Consider the following 23,303-nt stretch of genomic DNA (forward strand, 5'->3'; position numbering starts at 1 on the left):
CCAAGTGTACCCTAGAGTGCCTACTTAGTAATTTGCTTCCATTAACCTTCAGCGAATTACAAATTCCAGGCTATTAGTACAATTGAGAGAATTTCCCTCTGTTCTCAAGCTTCTCTCTGTTTCACTCCACCCACAGAAGGCTATCAGCATATTCTACCCAGGAAAAAGTGTATTTCACAAAATAAAACCTCAGCTCATTGTGATAAAAACCCAAAACTAAGAAAACCCAAATATATTTATATTGCTATCCTAAGAATAAAAGTAAAAAGATTTTTGGTCTTGCTTTGTTCATCTATTTGTTCATTTGTTTTGTATCAGTTTTCGTTTTCAATGACTTGATGAAGGACTCAGGATTTACTCTCCCTAAGCGTTGGCTCATTTTATACTTAGACAAGCTGAGTACAGTTATCTCAGGAAAAAGCATGCTTTAGTCTTTGCAATATTTCTAACCTCAGAAAATTACCCATGTTCCTAGAGTCTAAAATGACTATACCCAGAGGAGCTAATTTTCATCTGTGCTTTGAACTTACACAGAAACCACAGCTGCCTTTATCTATCTGGCTTATAGGTTAATTTACCACAGGGTGTTCTGTTTGGTTCTCCTTGGTGGTTAGCTGATAAAAACTGCTTGGAAATATTGTGACTCCCTGTGTCTTGCCCTTATTATATTGTCCAAATCAGTTCATATCATCCTTCCTCTCTCTCCCGGCTCTCTCCCTCTCTCTTTTTTTGTGTCTCTGAAATTAGGTTTAACTGTTGTCAAGAATGAATTGTTCCTTAGGGAAACCAGGAAAAATCCTGATTGTATGCCACCTTGAGCACAAGTGTGCCAGGTAATTTTAGTTTTCTCTCAGTTTGAAATCGCTGTTTTTCTCTTCCTCCATATCTTCTTCCACCTTCCAAGGGAGGTGGGAAGAAGTGACATATAACTGACATCATAAAGTCACTTACTTACTCACACTTTCAGCTATAGCATATATATATATATATATTTTTTTTTACATCTTTATTGGAGCATAATTGCTTTACAGTGTTGTGTCGGTTGCTGCTGTATAACAAAGTGAATCAGCTATATGTATACATATATCCCCATATCCCCTCCCTGTTGCGTCTCCCTCCCACCCTCCCTATCCCACCCCTCTCAGTGGTCACAAAGCACCGAGCTGATCTCCCTGTGCTATGTGGCTGCTTCCCACTAGCTATCTATTTTACATTTGGTAGTGTGTATATGTCAGTGCTACTTTCTCATTTCGTACCAGCTTCCCCTACCACCCCACCATGTCCTCAAGTCCATTCTCTACGTCTGTGACTTTATTCCTGTCCTGCCCCTAGGTTCATGAGAACCTTTTTTTTTTTTTAAGATTCCATATATATGTGTTAGTATACGGTATTTGTTTTTCTCTTTCTGACTTACTTCACTCTGTATGACCGATTCTAGGTCAATCTACCTCACCACAAATAACTCAGTTTCATTTCTTTTTATGGCTGAGTAATATTCCATTGTATGTATGTGCCACATCTTCTTTATCCATTCATCTGTCAATGGACACTTAGGTTGCTTCCATGTCCTGGCTATTGTAAATTCAACTATAGCTATAGCATATCTACTAACAAGGAATTAAACTATCCCCAATCAGCAAGAATTAATATTAAAAAATAAAAGGTATGTCCCCCAATGATGATAAATAAAGTAATATACCTAAGAGTTAAATCTTCAGTTCAAAGGAAGAACACAGTCCTTATTTGCTGGGTTAGGGTTAAAATATTAGATCTTTCTGGGTTTTATCTAATTTCTGGATCCCTTGTGAAATCATTACTTTACTAGTGGCAGCTGAAAAGTCTCCCTGGGGCTGTTCCTCAGGTATGGTTTGTTACAAAGAGCACAGAAGAAAAAAAAATTCCAATTATGATAAGCAAAAGAAAGGATGATCTTTTTAAAAAACAAACAAATAAATAAATAAAATTCCCAAATGGTAAACGAGATGCCTTAACACTTGTGAAGTTTACATACTCCTCCCAATACCTAAGTGACTCCATCAACCACTGTGTTCTTCTAATGCTCCAAATTCACAGGCATAAAGTAGAACAACAAAAGAGAAAACAGTTAAAGGCTCTATAGTTAGAGAAAATAATGTGAATAAAACTCTATGAGAGACATTTAAGCAGAGCAAAGATGCAATGAGATATAGTTGTGGTATGCAGTTATTAAGAAGAATAGGTTGTATCTATGGAGACTGACCTGTAAAAACAGCTATGGTCTATTAATTAAAAAACAAAGATATTCCACAATAATGTATAGAGTATGATGACAGATTTTGTAAAATGAACAAAACTAAACATGATAGACATATATTAGTTTCTATAAGCATAAAGGAAAATATATAAGTACATATAACTAATGGTTAACATTGTTTACATCAGGAAGGTATAATTAGAAAGAAGTAAAGATTAAAGGTTTTTTCCATATGTCTATATTGCTTTGACTATCAAAAATGAATATTATCTTATGATTAAATAAAATTAAAAAGGAGATTTTTTAAAAAGTATATACCAAGGAAGACACATGTATTATATATGGGAGAGAATTTTCTATTTGATTCAGTAAGTATTTGTTGAGAACTAAGAACTGGTCATATAGCTTAGGTATAGTGCATCTGGCTACAAGTAGTAGAAAACTCAACTCAAACTGGCTTAACTAAAGACATTTATTGGCACACACAACCAGAAGTCCAGCAGTGATGTGCGTTTCAGGAGTGACATATCTATGGACTCCAGCTCTATATCAGTGAGATTCTCTTGGTTTTCCCTTCCTGTGTGCATTGACTTCGTCTTCAGTCTTATAGGAAGAATCAGATTTCCATGTATCACATGTCCAGAAGAAGACAGAATTGCATTTTGAAAGTTTCCCCAGAAGACAAAGTAGATACTCCCATCAAATCTCTCCTGGTGCCTTGCTGGCCCAAATAGCAACACATTCCCACTTTTGAAAAATTTATTGGCAAAGGAGATGGATATTAAGTCAATCAGGGCTACTTAGAGTGAGGTGTGAGCATAGTCTACTGAGGAACATGGGCTGAGTTGGGGACAGGATAGACACCAGAATAGCGTTCTGTTAGCAAAGAGAGCAGAGAAATGATGACTATGGTCAAACAAGTGACACAGTCCTTACCCTAATGGACTTTACACTGTTGTAGAAGGCAAACAATAAACAAGCAATTATGACTGTGAACAGCATTAGAAAAAGAAAGTATACAGAGTTATGCTTTGGGAACAGATAGCAAAGGATCTGTCATTGACAAATGGGGTTGGAGAAGTTTACAGAAGACTACCTGAGGAATGCTCATGACCTGAAGAAAGCAGAGAGAAGACAGAACATGGGGAGACAGGAAGGTCAGCAAGTGGTTTAAATATCCGAAAGCAGATGGCCAAAGGCAAGAGAAATTGATGCAAAGGCTATGTCTTCTGTACATTAGAAAAACTCTTACAAATTGCCAAGGCAATCACCCAGAGAGAAAAATGGGCAACATAGATCATATGTAAATAAATAGAAAAGGCAAATGAAGATATGATATATTATTTGGTCCAATATCAAAGGAATACATTTTGAAATAAATATTCCATTTTTCATATAGCAAAATAAAAATAGAGGGGTCCCAAATTGAATTGGGGACACATCTTAATAGAGATAACAAGAAGATGATTCAGTCATTCTGATGTCATTGCTCAAAATTTATTTTTTAATATTAATGTTTGGAATGTATAAAACATGAGATTTCAACATAGACACTTGTCATTTGTAATACTGCTAAATGTTTCTGTTTTGCAAACACAGGAATTCTGATAAATTCTCCTTCACATTATTCCCATCCCAAAAGAAACTTACATGTAAGCTGAATTTTTTATTGTATTATTTAATATGTTGCCAACAGAAAGAGAACTTCTGCTTTCACTAGGCTTCAATGAGAACTGAATTCTCTACTTATAATTTTACATATGTGAAGACTGAAAGAAATCTCCACAGATTAATTTCTGGCTCCAAATACTTCAAATATTGTTTCTCCTACACTATCCTCATACTTCCGGTGCCAGGCACCAAAAGATGCATTCGCACAGCACCTTCATATCACATTGCAGTTGTGAGCCAGCACAGTGAGGAGTGGGAGTATTCCTGGAAGCCATTCCTACCCTAGTCTTGCTAGCAATAACTTAACTGTATACTCATCCCACTAAATCTAAAATAAAATGTGTCCTCAATTCAATTTGGATCCCAAAATGCCTACTTCCCTCCAAAACACAAAGGAAATGTGACAGAAGGTGAGTCAAAGTGGACACGGTGGTCCTAGAGTGAATGAGAAAGTATATACAGAAATATTACCATTAATATATCTTATTTTTGCACATTGTGCAAATACATATGATCATGTGACTATACCACTAAGTCCCACCCAGAGCCTTGAAAGGGGCTCAGGCAAATTAGAAGCCCTGAAGATTATTTAAGCTTCATTCGCTTTCTGGTAGGTAGATCCAGCTCTGACTGTGAGAGGAATGCACATAGAGGAAGACTTTGCAAATATAGGAGAGAGGGTGCAATGATAACTGGAGGTTTCTTTTATAGGAGAGAAGGCTGAAGTAGAGGGCACAGGAGCAGGAAAGGAGGTAAAACTGGTCTCAATATAGACAAATTTGTATATGTAGAAACAGGAAGTTGAGGGAGGTCTCACCTTTTATCCTACAATTTCCTGTAGGAAGTAAAAGACAAGGCAATCTGCTGAATGGGGAGCTGGGCCTAAGGAAGAATGGTGAGGTTAGGAATAATTATTTCTGGAACCTGTAAAAGACATGACCAGGGCAATGTGAAAAGTTCATTGAGTAGGACTGAAGTCAAAATAAAGTTGGAGAACATGAACTTGAAATGTCACTGATCTTTAGGGTTGTGTAATAGTCTCCAGCAGCATTCAGCAGCTCAGCTGAGAAACCAAATGTAATGAAAATGTGTTCATTTTTAACCACTCAATATTGACAGACCATCCTTTTAATCATTGTACCCCAATTTCTCTCTTAGAGAACCACTCATTCCTCCCCTCACTTTTAGCCCATGCACTTCTGGGCTCCAGAGTACAGCATGTTCCTTAGACCCAAGCCAGACTGTGTGGTTTTCTGTCACTTACAAGTGAAAAGAGTCCTCATAGAATTTAGAAAAAAAAAAAAGGAACTGGAAGTAGGATAGTGTAAGTAATGGGGAAAAAAATGGAATAGGCAAAAGTAGGGTAGAAAGTAGACTTTCCATCTTGGGCAGGAAAGTTGGTAATCCCTGATGAGGAGTAGAAAAATATTTACTCTTGTATCTTGGGATTGAGACCATGTGCCTCTTGAAGTTTCCCAATAAAAGACTTGATAAGAAAAGAGATAAGAGTGTTATTTATTGTGCCTTTCTGTAAGGTCCTACAATGAAAAGATTCACTTAGGCTCAGCTGAAATTGGCCCGTCTCAAAGCAGAAGGGAATGAAAATTATGAATATGCTGATGGAAATGATTTCTGCCTGTGGCCTGCAATCTGAGTTGGCTAAAAATCCAGTGAAATGAAACCAGGGGCTGGAAAAGATGAAATGCTTTGCTGTCAGTTAAGGTCCTTGCCAGAAAAGGCAGGGAAGAGTTATTCCAGGAGACAAAATTGGGATGTGTTCCCACTCAACTACCTGCTGTCACGCACTCTAGGAATGACTGACAACGGGAACAACGGACTTAATGGCAAAGTAGAAGCTGGGATGGAGCCTAGGATCAAGAGGCAAATTACTGGCGACTCATACCACAGCTATTGTTTAATGTTCTCCCTAGGCAGAGACCAGAATGAAAGCCATTTAGTTGAGAGTCAAGTGCATACGCCTATGTCTGAGACTAACGCAACACCAGCTACTGAGGGACTGAAATTCCCATGCCCAGTTTCATCTTTCAAAAGCTACGCCTTGATATGACCTCTGACTTTGGGTTGCTAGCCCATGAAATCCAGAGAATGAAAGGGAGGTGGTGGGTGGGAAGTCTCCTAAGTTGTTAAGGAAGTTGCTTTGCTTGAACTCTAAATCAACTCCTAGGACCCTGAAACTCTACTAGCTCAAAGTAGAATGTGCCATGATGATATGAATGGATAGCTCATTCTCCCCAGTACCCACTAAGATGTAGCCACGGGAAGCAGTGGATGAGAGTACCTCCTAGAAAACAGAATAGGGACCAAACTGTTTACTAAACATTCTGACCCAGTAGGTCTTGTTTGGGGCTCTGTACTTTTAATAAGCTAAATGGGCTTTTCCCACATACACACAAATATTTGGAATATAGTAATTTAGAGGCAAAAGAATCGAGATACAGGCAAGTTAGGGCACTGACCTTCATTGAGGATTTGTCCTATCTGTTCAAATGGTCACATATGCCCATCTTCAGCTCCTGAGGCCCAGGAAGCCCCAGCAGGAGAGCTGCAGATTAAGGCTTAGGTGATCAACAGGAATCTTGGGGAAATCTTGGACCAGCCGAAATATTTTCCCAAGGACTTGCAGCCACAATTCCAGGAGCATAATATGAATCATAATCAAGGAGCTAAAACAGGAATTTATGGCCAAGCATCAGATTCTAAAAGTACAGTGAATTCATAAATGGAAGAATTAAGAAATATGGTCAGAAGGTAGGAGAATCTAATTCATGAGTTTGCACAAATGCTAGGGTCATAGACACATGAGGTTAAGATCCACTTTTACATGTTATGCCTGTGTGGTCATATGGTTGACCTCTAGCACCAGGGGTTCTATGTGATTTACCACCCAGACATTCATGGGTCATGCACCTTCCCCCAGTGTCCATCCCCCAGTGGGAATCAGTGGTATATACTCACACTTGCACAAATTTGGGGCAGCTCAGCAGCTGAGCCTAGGCACCAGGATCCAGAAAACAGGATTTTCTACAACTACCATTCTATGGGTTTGTGCCCAGTTCACCTCAGTCCCATGAGCACCCAGAATCCACTGGCTTAAGAGAGAAGAGGAGAACAAGCTAGAGGAATAGAAGAGAAAACCCAGCAGTTGCACTTACTAGAGCAGGCTGCACATTTCCCATCACTGAGTAAAGGGCACCTTGAATAGAGGGAGGGTAATATTTACAGAAGTAGCTGGTTTCTCTAGGGTACAACTGTAGACATACCCATTAACTGCACTTTCATACGGCAACAACATGCGTCCTCCACTCACATGGGTTATCTCCAGTCCTCAGCCAATGAGACTGTATGGCTGGCTTACCAGCTGACTTTCTATGCATAGACAACTGATTTTATGGCCCAGACTAATAAATCATGTAACTATCATGTCAGTAAGTGTCCAGAAAGCATTCCTGAGACATTCAGGTTCTCCTCGTTGTTAAATAAAATGTATACCAACAACCAGAACTCCTTCCTGTACACAGCAACACATTGCCTGATGTCCCCGTACAGATGACAGATGATGGAGACACTTGCTGTCAGGTTGGATGACCTGATGTGGCCTGAAACACTTCCAGAAACCCTGCATGGTGCCTCAGGAGGAGTCTGGCTGGTCATGAGTGTGGGATTGTTCATCTATTTGTCTCTCTTCTCAGCCAGGATATCAAGATTTTTACTCACTCTGGCTCACCCATAAATTTCACAGCCTCAGATACAGAGTTCATCAATAGCATAAGGAAATCTAGGTGCTAGACTATGTCAGGGGAAGTCTTTCAAAGGGAAGCTGGGCCTGCATATGGGGTAATTGCCCTGTGTCACTACCAAACAGTGAGGGAAGCCCATGGTCTCAGGTGGTTTCTTCTCTTTGGGATACTCTGGTCAGAAACAAAGAGGTCACTGCTGGCTCTACTGTGGCAGAAAACACCGTTTTCGCCAAAACTCATTTCTACTTCATCAGGGGTTGCACAACTAGACCACATTTCTCAGTCTCCATTGCAAGAAGGTGTATCCAATGTGGCCAAATTTTATCCAATGAAATATGGGGGAGAAGTGATGAATGCCACCTCCAGGCTTGGCCCATAAAAATCTCCCAGGTGTCCAGGCATGGTACCTTTATCCAGTCTACTGACTGGATATTGGCACATTGGAATCCACATGCTGAAGATGTAGAGTTTCTATCATCCTGGATTCCTGAATGATTACTTGGAGCCAAACCAAAAACATGTAAATTGAATTGTTATATGAAAAAGAAATAAACTATTGTTGTTCAGATACTGATTTGAGGAGTTTGCTGTCAAAAAAGCTAGCGTTACTCTATTGAATATACCCACTGATGTTCATGTCACATTTGTCGGGCCAGGATAATAACACCCAGGGTTACGGTTAGACCAGGGGAGATGACTGTCCAGGGTGGCCTGAGGAAGCATAGATAAAGAATTTCAATTGTAGTATAAGAAGGAAGCAAAACCAAATGCTAGGAAAGCAAAGCGTTCCCGAAAGTCAAGGAAGGAAGCCATTCACAACACAGTAAGTAATGGGGATCGAGTCAGGAGGCCTGTGAGCCAGTTGGGTTGCTGGGCATGAAGACAAATAGAGCACATGGTACAGGATTTGGGCAGAGATATGAGGGCAGCAAAGGTCCATTTTCTGTGCAAATCCAGACAACTTCAGCCCTCATCTTTAATAGCCAGCTCTTTATCCATTAGCTTCCTGAAGCCTCTACTCACTGGCCTCATTCCTGCAAACCCCATTTCTCAAGGTTCAATCATTTCCCAAATTCTTTTATTTAACTTTGGTCTGCACCTGCCACACATTGACAGTGTTCTCATGTTCTACTTCCTCACCGTATCCATGCCTTAGATTTCAGTTTTCTCATAAGCTTAGTAATTAATTGCTGAGTATATTACTGGGGGTAACTGACCCCTTTCTGGAAGAGAAAGGAACTGCTGTTTTCACTCTCATGTTATTCCTAACCCTTTAATGGCATAAATACTACTTTGTGTCAGCCTGGGATTAAGTTGAAAGCACCCAGATGAGCACCCAGGCTGCAGAAGAGGGTAAACATTCATGAAACCCTGCTTCTGAGACAATCAGGACCTCATGACAAGAGCCACATGCCTCTAGGCATTCCATCATCTCTTGGCCAACCTAACATTCCCGAGGAAGGAGGTATTCAGATCTGGGTTAAAAGTCTGAGTAGGAACTTCACCAAAGTTCCCTACTTTGGGAACTTTGCTACCAAAATCTTGCCTGCCTTTCTAGTGGTCACCGTGTCTGAATCTCTTCCCAGGAAGAACCGCAACACAAAGAATCATTCTTTGTTTACTGTTTGGATTATTTAGATCTCAAAAGAGCTCTGCTGGTGCTGGCCTCCAGGAGCTGTGCGCCTTCCTGGCCTGATTGGATTTCTGCCCTATATTAAGAAGTTCTCTTAGGAAATTCTCTGAGGATATAAGGGTCAATAATGCTTCATAAGGATCTTTGGTTTTCTGTGCTTCTTGTCTGCAAATAAGAAGCACATGACTTCAGGCCATAATAAGGATATTCATCTTGTGGGGTGGCATCTATGTAAATTATCAGCACACAGGAGTTCTTAGCCTTAGCAATGCTGAACCTAGTATATACCAAAATGAGGATGTGAGGAATGTAGACAGATCACCAGAGCTTAGGGCTAGGAGATCATAGAAGAGTTGAGGAAAAGCTGAGGGCAGGATGAGAGGCCACAGGATAAATCATGAAGTCCAAGCTAGGTTGAGTGGGACAATCCGGTTCTAAAGGAAAAGTCTTCATAAGTGAAGGAGAAATAAGGTGAAGGAAACAAGAATGCATAGGCAAAAGGTTGGATAGATAGTGCTACAACATGAAAAAAAACCCTAAGTTTTGGTGTTCACATAGACGTGGGGTTGAATTCTTGTATCTCCACTTTGTAAGTCCTGTCGCCTCTTAAAATTCATCTAACTACTTAAAACCTTGAAGGATTTGTAAAGCAGAATGATAATATCTACCTGCTAGAATTATTATAAGAATTAGAGATTACGTATTTATGTAGATATAGTACTTGCATCATTCAGCAGGCATCAAATAAACGACGGACGTCTCTAATATGATTACTTGGTTGTGGACTTTCTATAGGCTTTAAACAGCAATCAGTCTTAGCCAGGAGCCAATGACTGAAATCATTCTTTATAACACTGACCTAGCTTTGGCCAACAATGGATCTTTATTTAATACTTAAGTCTTTTAGTATTTATTCATTGAACAGAGAAGTGAACTCCTTTTATATATAAAAGGCTGAGCTAGCTGCCAAAAACACAGTACTACCCATACACATACCATAATGTTACCTGTTTTTATGTGGTTATGTATCTTTGTTTTAAACTGCCAGTATTTTAAAGATATGTTACTAAATATAAGTTTTCTTCATTTCTACACAACACTGTACTGATCTGGCTGCCTTTTTTGTTTCCCAAATTATCTTTTTTATTGAATCAACCCTTTGTTCTGGCACCATGTTAATATACCTTTTGGTCTATTTATACATGTCACATCTTGGATTGACTTTTTATTCCTAGTTTCTTCCTGGCAAAGACAATGAGCACAGTGAGCATACTTAATAAATGTTACATAATAACACCTATTAAATGTTCCTTTAAAATCTCAAGCAGCTTTTTATCTTTAGCTTCTACTTTGAGATAATTATATACTTCCCCAAAGCTATTTATAGCACCCATCAGGAAGAACAGCTGAAAAAAAAATGTGTTCCCAGTCCTGCCAAAACTATGGTGAAAGTGCTTTAAACTCCAAATTTCTGTTGCAAGTGTTGAAATGGCATTCAACACATGGATGTCTAATTCTAGCAACTGAAAACTTTTCCCGACCAAAATTTCCCTGATGGAGGTGGTTATTGAATACATCTTGTCCATATCACCATCACCAGTCATTTACCAACAAACTGAGATTACACAAAACAGTTACAAAACACACCTTTTACTTCTGTTATCCGTCCATCTGTATCTGCTCCTCAGCTGCACCAGGAGTCACGTCCTCCTCTACCCCAGCATATTTAGTCAAGACCACAAGATGTAGTCACAGACCAGCCTCATAAACAAGAGGAACATGCCACGACTTGCACATTATAGGGTCAAAAAACTGTATACATATGTGCACTACTCTCAGGGTTGCCAGGTTTAACAAATAAAAATTTAGCATCTCATCCCACTACTGGCATATATCCTGAGAAAACCATAGTTCAAAAAGAGACATGCACCCCAATGTTCACTGCAGCACTATTTACAATAGCCAGGACATGGAAGCAACCTAAGTGTCCACTGACAGATGAATGGATAAAGAAGATGTGGCACATATATACAATGGAATATTACTCAGCCATAAAAAGAAACGAAACTGAGTTATTTGTAGTGAGGTGGATGGACCTAGAGTCTGTCCTACAGAGTGAAGTAAGTCAAAAAGAGAAAAATATCGTATGCTAACACATATATACAGAATCTAAAAAAAATGGTTCTGATGAATCTAGGGGCAGGACAGGAATAAAGACGCAGACGTAGAGAATAGACTTGAGGACACGGGGAGGGGGAAGGGTAAGCTGGGATGAAGTGAGAGAGTGGCATGGACATATACACACTACCAAATGTAAAAGAGATAGCTAGAGGGAAGCAGCCGCATAGCACAGGGAGATCAGCTCAGTGCTTTGTGACCACCTAGAGGGGTGGGATGGGGAGGGTGGGAGGGAGACGCAACAGGGAGGGGATATGGGGATATATGTATACATATAGCTGACTCACTTTGTTATACAGCCGAAACTAACACAACATTGTAAAGCAATTATACTCCAATAAAGACGTTGAAAAAAAAAATTTAGCAGTTCTGTCCACTCCACACACTTGTCTCCTAAACTGGCCTAAACTCAGTGTCAGAAAACCTTCTGATTACTTTCTCCTCTAAGTCAAGGAAGCAGGTTTATATAGTGGTGAGGTTACTGGACTTGGAGACTGAAGCCCTGTGTGCTGATCTTAGCACTTGCTACTTGGTTTGGGTAAGTCCATTATGATTTTAACCATCAACATTCTATTATCAAAAGGTCCATTTCCAGACTTTTGAGAATCGCCCTTCTCTGTGAGCCACCATGCTAGGTGCTGGAGAAATAATGAACAAGCACAGGGCCCTGCCCTCAGGGAGTTTAGTGCCTAGTGGAAGAGAAAGATGAGAACTCCAGGGGGAAAGGTAGGGCTAGAAATCAAGACTGAGCTGATTTTTTTTTTTTTTGGTTGTCATCACATCTCTGTCAGATTACATTTCTCTATTTCTCTATTTTTCCTTCAATGTGCATCTTATTTTACTGTCAATGTTTTCACGAGAAGCCTTTTGCCCTGGAGAGAGATCTAACAGAACCTGTTACTTGGCAATAGTAGCCTTCACACAGATTAACATAAAATACTGTGATGTCTTGCAATCCAAGTTAATCACCGCATTTAAGACTACAAATACCTTTGGGTAAGTCATACAAGAAGACTCCATCTTTCTTCCTGTCAGGGGGAAATGTCTTCCGTGCCATTTGCAGTTACTTTGCTCATTAGATAAATCCTGGAAGAGGCGGTGAGAGCACAGTGAAATTCCCTAGGTACTAACAGTTTCCCAAGGAGTCCCCAGCACCCCTGAAGAAAAAGTTCTTCCAGTGTTAAGTCCAGAAAAGCAAAAGTGATAGCGATAGCAATAGTTACCAGAGAAGTTTGGGGTGTGTAGACCCAGCTTAGGCCCCCTCAGAGATTATGTCCGAAATGAGAATAAACTGCTTGCCCGCGCACTGGAAAGCACTTGCTCCTGGCCTCCTCACATTGACCCGGCTGTGTGCCTTTCTCCACAAGCTCAGCTGTTTTCAGTGGTAAATCTTGAGTGATGAAATAAAAAAACCTGTTTTCTTAAAAATGTAAACATTCGGGGCTTCCCTGGTGGCGCAGTGGTTGAGAGTCCGCCTGCCGGTGCAGGGGACACGGGTTCGTGCCCCGGTCCGGGAAGATCCCACGTGCTGCGGAGCGGCTGGGCCCGTGAGCCATGGCCGCTGAGCCTGCGCGTTCGGAGCCTGTGCTCGGCAACGGAAGAGGCCGCAACAGTGGGAGGCCCGCGTACCGCAAAAAAAAAAAAAAGTAAACATTCTATTTTTCTTCTTTCTACTAATAAAAATGTATCTATTTGATTAAGAGCCTTTCCAGGATCATTTATCTGACCTTTGTTTACTTGGTTACTGGTTTTTTCCAAAGCTCGCAAGCTCACTTACCAGCCCTTCTCTCTGTGACAGTAAAATCCCACTGACTCGAAGTGGTTAAGAGCTCTAAAGCTGAGAGATGTCCAGCTGGGTTTGAATCCTGGTTCTGCCTCCTAACTGCTGCAAGAATTTGGGAAAGTCATTTAATTATTTAAACCTGTTTCCTCATCTGCTTATTAGGGAATACAGCTGACCCTTGAACAGGGGGTTGGTTTGGGATCTCCACCCTCCAGGAGGTGGGAAATCCTTGTAGAACTTACAGTCGGCCCTCCGGCTCCTCTGGCAAGAATCCAACCAACCACGGATCCTGTAGTTTCACAGTATTTACTATTACAAAATTTCAAATGTAAGTGTACCCGAACAGATGATCAATAAGATAAATTATACAATTAAATTTTTTTCATCATTTGCAAAAATGCATGACAAACTACGGTAACAAAGTTTTTTGGGTTTTTTTTTTGTACAAATGATGCAATCAACTAAGGAATTCTAATTACTATACCAATCATGAGTTTACAAGCATGTTAAAACCCTGCCATTTTATGTCAGGCTGAAGGAGTCCTGGTCGGCAGCACAGCAGGAGTGTCAAAGCTGGCAGGAGGACCCCAGGGCCCCTGACTTTAACACCTCCACCTTCTCTTCCAAAGTCTTGGCTACTATAGATAAAACCCGTAGTACTTCAGACAAATCGGTACATAATTGAACCCCAAATGTGCATCAGGGTGAAACTTTCCAAAAGGGGTTGTGAGATCTATGCAATCTAAGAAACTGTCTGGGTATCTAAGCATTCCCAAAATTTCTGCCACAGTCAGCAAGTTTTTGAAAGTTCTGTGACATTAGAATCCAAGTGGGCTTTGGTGTACCCAAGGCTCCCTGGGGCCCAGACAGCTTGACAGTCTCAATTCTGATTTAGCCAAATCTACTTAATGACTTAAAATCAAGAACAAACTAACCTAGGTTTTGTGTTAATATCCACAACTTTACGTATAGGTTTTTCTGTTATGATTATTTACCTAATGCATAGAGAGGAATCATCATCTAGTATGATGCTTAGTAAGTTGGTCTCACTAGAAACTCAGTTCTGAAGAGGGAAGAGATATGGGAACATATGTATATGTATAACTGATTCACTTTGTTATAAAGCAGAAACACACCATTGTAAAGCAATTATACTCCAATAAAGACGTTAAAAAGAAACTCAGTTCTGTTATCGGGGAATAACAGGGGAATGTGGTCTAGAAAACTCTGAACTGTGGCATTAGGCCTAGATTTGAATCTAAGCTATTACCTGAAAAAGTTACTTAATCTCTTGGGAGCATAGTTTTCCTCAGTTGGAAAAAGGAGAAAATACTGTGGATTAAAATAGATAAAGGGTATTTTGACTACAATAAGCGGGCAAAAAATAGCACCCGTCATCATCATTATTATTATTTACTATTAGCATATTTTTAGGCTGAGAGTTAATACTGTTTTAATTATGCTTTCAAATTTCTTAGAAGAAAGGCATCATCCTTGGCAAGTATCACAAATAAAATTTACGTAGGAAGAAAGTTAATTTACATAATCATCTAATCAGTTGATTATTACTTCCTTTTGAGAACTTTCACAATAGCTACAGTGAAATCCAGAGATAAATATTGTGCCCTGTGATTATGTGAATTTGAATATAATGCAGTCAGAATATGTTTCCCATCCTCTTCAACAAACTTATCTTGGTCATTATATTAATCTCAACACTGAGATTTATGCGACTTAGTTTTTTATACTACCACTACAGCATCATAGAAGGATTTTATTATATTTTATTTTTTAAATTTATATTTTATTAATTATCATTTTTAAAAATTTTCTTGCCACATCATGCAACATGTAGGATCTTAGTTCCCCAACCGAGGATCGAACCTGGGCCCTCCAGCAGTGGAAGCTCAGAGTGTTAACCACTGGACTGCCAGGGAAGTCCCAATTTTATTATATTTTACATTTGGATGTCATCACTGTGACCGTCTTTGAATGTGTCCCTTTCGCCAGGCTACAGTCCCTAGTTATTCCATCAAACACTAATCTAGGTGTTGCTCTGAAGGTATTTCATAGATGTGATTAAAGTCTACAGTCAGTCCACATTAACTAAGAGATTATCCTAGATAATCTGAGTGGGTCTGATTCAACCAGTTGAAAGGTCAAAAGCAGAACTGAAGCTTTTCTGAGGAAAAAGAAATTCCACCTGTGGACAGCAAGCTTCAGTTTGTGCCTGTGATTCCCAGCCTGTCCTGCGTGACAGCCTGTCCTCTGGCCTTTAGATCTGCCCAGCCAGCCCCACAATCATGTAAGCCAATTCTTGCAATAAATCTCTTAATAAATATCTTCTACTAGTTCTGCTTCCCTGGGTTAAATGCTGAGATAGCCATGAAATTTTTGTTTCTTTTTGCATTAAATCTAATTGACTGCACCTTGACATAGAAGGTAGAAACTTCTCCTAAAGGTTCTCTTTATTATGAATAAGTTGAGTGGGGTTAATTATTTTCATGATAGATGTGAAAATGCTTTTAATTCAACAGGTTCCTCTATTTTGCTATTTCTTTCTCACCTTTCCATTTCAGAAAGAGCTATCAGATGTATAATAGATTCAATAACAACCTTCCTTTGTAAATCAACCTTTTATAATTTAAAAATAAATATATTTAGCTATTGCATATAAGTGAAAAAGAAGAGAAAATAAAACCCTCATGTCTAATTGGCAAAAAAGTTAAAACTCATATAAAAATAAATGATATTTCCTTAAGATTCAAAAGTAGGTTTTAGAAAGGCCTTAGATTTTAGAAAAGGAAGTGCAATAAGAAATCATTTCATCAAAATAGAAGCAAACATTGTCACTGCTTTGCCAGTGACAATCTAATTTCAAATGACTTAGCAGGAAAATTTTTATAACTCTCCTAGACAGAATGTCTTAAAACTGTCTCTTAATACTGATAGTCTTTTGCCAAGTTTCATTTCATCCTTAATTACTCTGAGAATTTCTAAAACTAGAATACACATACAGGCTTTAAAAGCTAATTTGAAAATAAAAACCCAAAGGAAGCAGGATTTGAAACTAAACCCAGATTTTAATTTAACAGAAAGTATTATTCATGACAATTTTTTCTAAGATAAATGAAGCAGTCCTTTTAAAAAAACTTCACTTTTAGAAATGTTAAACATTTATTCATTTTATTATTGGGAGCTCTTTTCCTGGTTGTAATAAGAATATGCACAAATAATCATACATTTTGATTTTGAATATTGCAACCCAAAATTCAAAGTGGTTTTTTCATATAGGTTAGGTACTATTGTAAAATAAATTAATTTAAATTACAAAGGACTAGTACCAATATACATCTAAGAACTGTATTACCATTTACTTGTAATAACAAACATGTGCTTTGACGTTTTCATTTATTATTATAAAAATCGAGTTTTCAATGAAGACTATGGTTGTGAACATAAATTTGAATTAAACAGTCCTTTAAACATAAACTAAAAATCATGGAAGAGTAAAATGTCAAGCAAGTGAACATTTTTCCTGTGATATATACATAAATATTGTCATGTAAACAAAAGCAAAGATCAAGATTAAGTTAAATATCCTTGTCAGCAACAGAAATACATAGAGTAAAATGGTTATTTTATGTTCTTCATGCTTCCATTGAACACAGCTGGCATAAGCACAGCAATAGGAACTGGATGAATCTTTGCATTCCCCTCATACGCTTTAGGAGGATACATACAATAAAGATACCTCTCTATGAGAAAAGAAAATATTAGAGGAATCAGACTCCTGAAAATCATGACTTTCAAATATTAAGTCACCTTTTTTGCTCTTCTGTGAAACTACATGGTTTATCAGAATTTTGCCAGTTGAAAGACGGTAAAGCTGACACTGGCGTGATCCAGCACTAACACGAGTGGCAGCAAATTAGGCACAATGATACATAGGCTTTCCTCTCAATGCGGATTATCCATGCACTAGGAGATAATGGCTTCCAACACAAAACAAACATTTTTTGGATAAAACAGACAATATTTAAGTGGATATATTTTCCACAGGAGTGTTTCTTTGAAATATGTCCCAGAGACCACTTGAATCAGCATCAGGCCAAATGCTCAACAAAATAAAAGTGTGCATTTGTGGGCCCAATCTCAGACCCTCTGGGGGACCTGGGGATCTGTACTGTTAACAAGCCCCCCGGGAATACTTAGACACAAATTCATATGAAAGTTTGAATGTCACTCTTGCAGACTACTGGGATTTCTTTTGACTCTTTCTTTGACCACAAATATTTCATTATCTCTTTCCTCTTCTTACTTATTCGCCAGAAGGAAAAACAAAACCAAAAACATTTCTGATTTTGTCAGCCAGTGGTGATAACTAGTAGTGGTATTTTTTTTCCCTCAGACAAATATAGAAGAATAGGCAACATACGATACTACACCTAAATTTTTCAAAGGTACACCACAGTACATTTTTTTTTTAAAGCTTTCAAAATGTATACATGATAAAAACGTTCAAAATGGTTTGTAAACTGTCATCTGATCAAGACGATCCAGTGTAAAGAGAACTGCTATTCAGTGTGGTTGCTGAATTCTCACAAAGGCCCCTCACGGTTGTCTTTCACAAACACTGAGCCTCTTAGCAGGCACCCCAGAGCTCTCACCAAATGATGCACTGCCTACCAGGCAGCACTAAAGTACCTAAGGATTGCTCATAAAAATAGGACAAAGAAAACAAAAGCTCAGTTTCAGCTCCAACCACAAAAGGAGTCTCAAGACCTACTGCCAATATGTAAGATGAATACAGATCATGCTGACTTTCCTCAGAGAAAGTCTAATTTCAAATATACTTATTAATATCTGCCTGAAATCTAGTTTATATTGAAAGTGGAAAGCATGATACACTTCAATGTGCTACTAATATCTACTACAGTGTTTATGTTCTATAAGATCCCTATGGATAAAAGCAATTTTGCCTGTGAATAATATAAATTAGAAACCAAAGAGGTAGGCGAGTATCATCAGAAGATGATCTCAAAACAACATGTTGAATAACATGCTTGAATCCCAAAAGAGAAGTTAGCTGGAAAATGAGTTCCAATACCATGACAGCTGCCTCAAGAGCAGGGTTTCCCAGGTCTTTCATGATGACATCCACCTTCCAAAGTCCTGATTCCTGATATGGTGCCATATGCTCTTCAGATATTCAATTTTAAGAAACATCTAATGAAGTAAAATGTAAAAAAATAATACTGGAGACAAAAGAGTGAAGTTGATATCAGCTGGGCTCTTTAAAAATCTCTACTCTCGGGCTTCCCTGGTGGCGCAGTGGTTGAGAGTCCGCCTGCCGATGCAGGGGACGCGGGTTCGTGCCCCGGTCTGGGAAGATCCCACATGCCGCGGAGTGGCTGGGGCCGTAAGCCATGGCCGCTGAGCCTGCGCGTCCGGAGCCTGTGCTCCGCAACGGGAGAGGCCACAACAGTGAGAGGCCCGCGTACCGCAAAAAAAAAAAAAAAAAAAAAATCTCTACTCTCACATTAGAGTTGGGCAAGACCTTGACGATTCATCTAGTCCAACTCTCTGGTTGTACAACTGAAGAAAAGTGGCTAATTTCCCACTGGTCACAAAGCACTATAATTCTGAAAACATGCTATAAATCCAAAAAGTGTTCAAGGTTAACTTGCCTATTTATAAAGCCCATGATGTAGCCAAGAGGCTACACTTTCAGCACTTATGGCCATAGTCTGAAGCTCCATCCCTGGGAGATGTTTTATAACGTGTTCCCATGATTAGAGAGAGAAGGGCACCAAAGGCCCTGGTTGCACCTGGGGTGGGGGAGAGGCAGAACATCATCAAGAGAAAAATAATTTGAAACCCCAGACCTTCCTTAATGAAAACTTGCTCTAGGCTCAGACCAGGGCTTATCTTCACCTCTTTACAGGAAACACACCTCTGAGCACATTCACATTCTTCAATAGCCAGCTCTGCTCTGGGCAAGCACTGGGGCAACAATGCTGTTCTGCCCAGAACATTGAGAAACACATCTGGACAACTGGTAACATCTAAACCCACAGGGCAAAGACCTATATACAGCTGTATTTAACTTCTCAGTAATTGTCACTTGTTTTGCAAACCAAAAAATTGCCTTATTTCCTTATACCCTTACTTACCTAAGATTTTTAGTTCCGCTCTAAAAAGGTAGTTATAAATGATTTTATTTTTTCTTTTCTATTTTCCAGACTTTCTGTAATGGTTTCACATTTCTTTTGGTAATACAAAAAATGAAGCTATTTTTAAAAAGAAGGTTTTAGTCTAAAAGAAAATGAAAGGATACACATAGTTCCCTCTTGACTCTGAAACGTCCAAACCTGAACCTGAACGAGGTGTCCGTGTGGTACAGTAGAAATGCAGTCTCAGGACTCGGACAGAGTTTTGGATCCCAGCTCTACCACTAACCTTGGGCAGGGTTTTAGTCTCTCTGAGACTTGCCTTCTTCATCTGCAAAAAGGAAGAAATAATACTTCCCTCACAGGATGCTGTGAGGATAAAATGATGCACAGGGCCTGGCACACGGCAGACGTCTAGTAAATGGTGCCCTTCTCCCCACTGGACTCAGAGAATCCTTGGGTAAAAGGAATCGCCACAGCCCGCACCAGCCACAGCCTCACTGCATCCCATTTAAATTCGCAAGGGTGCTCTATCTCAACTCTGCCCTACCGCTCTAAAGAATCACTATTGTGCTTAGAAAAAGTTCTTCATTTTTATGTTCCCTCCTTTAAAACTGTACATACAGACAAAACATTTTAAAAAAACTATCTTCCTAAAAATAATACAATGTTTCCTAAAGCACAACATGTCATGTATAAAAACAATTCTGAAAAACATGACTGAATTAGTTTGTACATTGTTTCTTAAAGTGCACCAAAGTAAATATTCATGACCTTTAGAATGTCACTAACCCCCTTGGGTTATTTTTTTAAATAAAACTAAGTATTTATCTACTGAGATGTATGTGGCTTTTGGCTCCAATGTGATGGCAAAAAGCAGCAGTGTCTTCCAGAAAAAAATAATTGATAAACTCGACAAAGCATCTTAGCAGCATACAGAATACCTACAATTCACTGTAACTGCAGGCTCAATAAAGCACAATCCTGATTCCTACTAGAAAAACAAAATCAATCAAAGGAACAGAAAACCATCTCCCCACCCTAAATCAAGGATTTCTCTTGAACCCTGGAGGTAACACGTGTGATCACTTCCCTATTGTGTATCCTTGGTAACAGACTTATAACTAATCACCATTCTTTCTTCACACTGCGCACACACACACACACACACACACACCCTATGAAAAACAATATAGTTTAAGTGGAGAAGCCACGAGAAAAAAATTCGAAGTCAGATAAAGAACAACCATCACCCAAAACGTCAGGCAGTTCCAATATTCACACCACAGTCCGATGTTCCCCACACACGTAGACAGCACTGGGGCGTATCCGTCGCCTTGTGTGGCCAGGGAGCCGCGGCAAAAACTTGAGGGACTTAGGCATCATGTCCAGGCAGGCATCATGGAATTTCTTAATCCTCCAGTAGTAAATCAGTGGGTTCAATGCAGACTTGAGGTAGCAGAGCCAGAGTAGCCAGGTGCTAATCTCAAAAAAGTTGTGTTGATAGTAAAAGTGCTTGCTGAATGTTGCCACAAGGCTGTAAGTGGTGAACGGGGCCCAGCAGAAAATGAAGACAGCAAAGAGAATCAAAATGGTTGTGAAGGCACGTGTTTTAAAGCCCATGTCAATGCTCATCTGGAAGGGTCTCTGTAGACTCATGAGACCCAGTTTGCTGGCCTGGCTGAGGCATATACCTTCAGGGTAGCTATGGATCCTCAAGGCGTTGTGCCGAAGGGTATTGAGTATGCCCATAAACGAATACAGTATCACCAGGAAGGGTAGGAAGAAAGAAATGAGAGAAATCAAAATCACATAAGCCTGGTAACCTGGATTGGTTGTGTACCCAAACACACACTGTGGGGCTCGGGAAGGTATCTGCAGGTCAGGGTTTCCTACTGCCAAAGGAAAAGCTACACAAAAAGAAGTTGCCCAAGAAACTGCAATGAGAACCTTAGCCCTATATGGATTCAGCTTATCCTGCCTCTGGACTATAATAAGAAACCTATCGATGCTAATGATGAGCAGGATGGCTACTCCCTCTATCACAAACAACCAGAAAAACATGGCAGATACCCTACAGAAGAATTTCCCAAAAATCCATCTGGTGGTAAGAATGGTGACCAAGGCAAAGGGCATGTTCAGAACTGCAAGCAACATGTCTGCAAAAGCCAGGCTGGCCAGGAGGATGTTAATGGCGGAGCGCATGGCAGCTTTTTGGTAAACCATGAGGCACACAACCAAGTTCCCAAGAAAAGACACAAACAGAATAAATATCATTATAGCAGAAAGGATGATCTGGAGAGGCAAGTTTAGGCTCTTTAAAACTGCTGGTGTTGGGGGCACAGCTGTACTATTCAGTGTCAAGGAACTCATCCCGGTGGGAGCCATGGTTTCAAAACTGTATCTAAGCAGCGAACCAATGTCGGGATGCTGGAATGGTGGAGGGACTGTAATGTTCATGTTGGTGTTTTCATAAACTACGAATGTTGTGTTGGATGCCCCAGTATGGGACGCAGTCAACACTGCAGAGAATACCATGGTTTCAGCAGGATGGAAGGCGCCGGCAGAGATGTAGGTGCTCTTCAAGTATTTCAACACAGAGCAGCGGTATCATGTTTCACTGATGGGCTTGGAAACACACTCTGGAAAACGTACAAAGACTTCCATCTTCCATAGCAGTCCTTTTGCCTGAAAACAAGCCCAAAACACAAAAAAATGAATGGGAATGAGTTTTGTAAATAACATTTGACTTCTTACTTTTCATCATGAAGGACCAGTTTTCTGCTTTTTTTAACCCTTTAAAAATATTTAAGTCTCTAGCCTAGTCATCACTAAAGTACTGTTGTTCTGTTGTTTCATTTTTAGTCAACTACAATGGAAATTTCATGACATTCATGTATAAAGTGAAAGTGAAAAGAATGAAAATGTATTACTGCCTTAAAGGCAAAAATTATAACTTTACAGTTAATTTTTCTTTTAAATTTCCAGGAGCAGTATAGCCTTTCCACAGTCACTATTAATACAGATTTTATTAATAATGGTTCTCCTGAGAGTATTCTTGATAGCTCTTTGGTACAGGTTCATATTCCATTTTTACATTAGCACAAAACTAGGTGGCAAAGAACCTTGAAATCAGTATCCTATTTAACACATGATAATCAGACACTTTTGCTTTAACACTTTCACAAGTAGGCACTAGGTTATTTCCAATGAAGGGTCTGAAACAGTTTCCTGGCTTTCTATTTTATTTGTGTTTCTTCCCAGAAATCCCACCACATAACTACTGGAGAAGTTATTCAAGAAGAGAAGAAAAATTATCTGTAAAATGTCTTGGTCATATTTTTAAGACTTCCTTTCTTTTCTAAAGCTCTCTTTGCTTCTCCTATTCTCTCTTCTTTCCCATGCACCCAATTCCACCCTTTATTTTCTGATACAAATACTTCTATCTTCTCAATTTCTTCTCCCTAAGCCTTGTATGTCAGCAACTTGATAGATGTCAACCAAGAAATAAAGATGGGGATTCTAAAGAAGATCACTAGGAAAATATTCAGGCATGAATAATGTACTCTAGAAAACATTTCGTTTTCTTGCTCCAAAAAGTTTATCACCTTTCTCTTATCCTAACCCCCAACTTCTTAATTTCTGTGACCCTGGAGTTTTCTGTAAAGGACTTCCTTTATCTACTATCTTCCTAACCCACTTCTGTTATGTAGGTTCTTACTTCTTTACTGGAGAGGTAGCTTTAATCTCTTTAATTAGAAATAACTCTCTTTGGATTTCTGGGTAGATTCCTTTAATAAATCCCTAAGATTGAGGGGGGTGGTGCACAGTAGTTTAAGACAATGCTGTAATTTTCTCATTATCTGAATTTACA

At 39.4% G+C, this 23,303-nt stretch overlaps 1 protein-coding gene across 1 annotated transcript in view; it reads right to left on the reverse strand.

The window, feature by feature from the left end:
- Nucleotides 1–20,240: 20,240 nt before the first annotated feature.
- Nucleotides 20,241–23,303, reverse strand: part of GPR63 (G protein-coupled receptor 63) — a 51,451-nt gene continuing 48,388 nt past the window's right edge. Inside the window, exon 2 of the mRNA XM_029223972.1 lies at nucleotides 20,241–22,117. Within this exon, the coding sequence (XP_029079805.1) occupies nucleotides 20,708–21,967 (1,260 nt within the window). The 5' untranslated portion in view covers nucleotides 21,968–22,117 and the 3' untranslated portion in view covers nucleotides 20,241–20,707. The remainder of the gene's footprint in view (nucleotides 22,118–23,303) is intronic.

The sequence above is a fragment of the Monodon monoceros genome, unplaced genomic scaffold (genome assembly GCF_005190385.1).
Source record: "Monodon monoceros isolate NGI ecotype Baffin Bay Population unplaced genomic scaffold, NGI_Narwhal_1 Super_Scaffold_15, whole genome shotgun sequence".
NCBI classification, from domain to species: Eukaryota; Metazoa; Chordata; class Mammalia; order Artiodactyla; family Monodontidae; genus Monodon; species Monodon monoceros.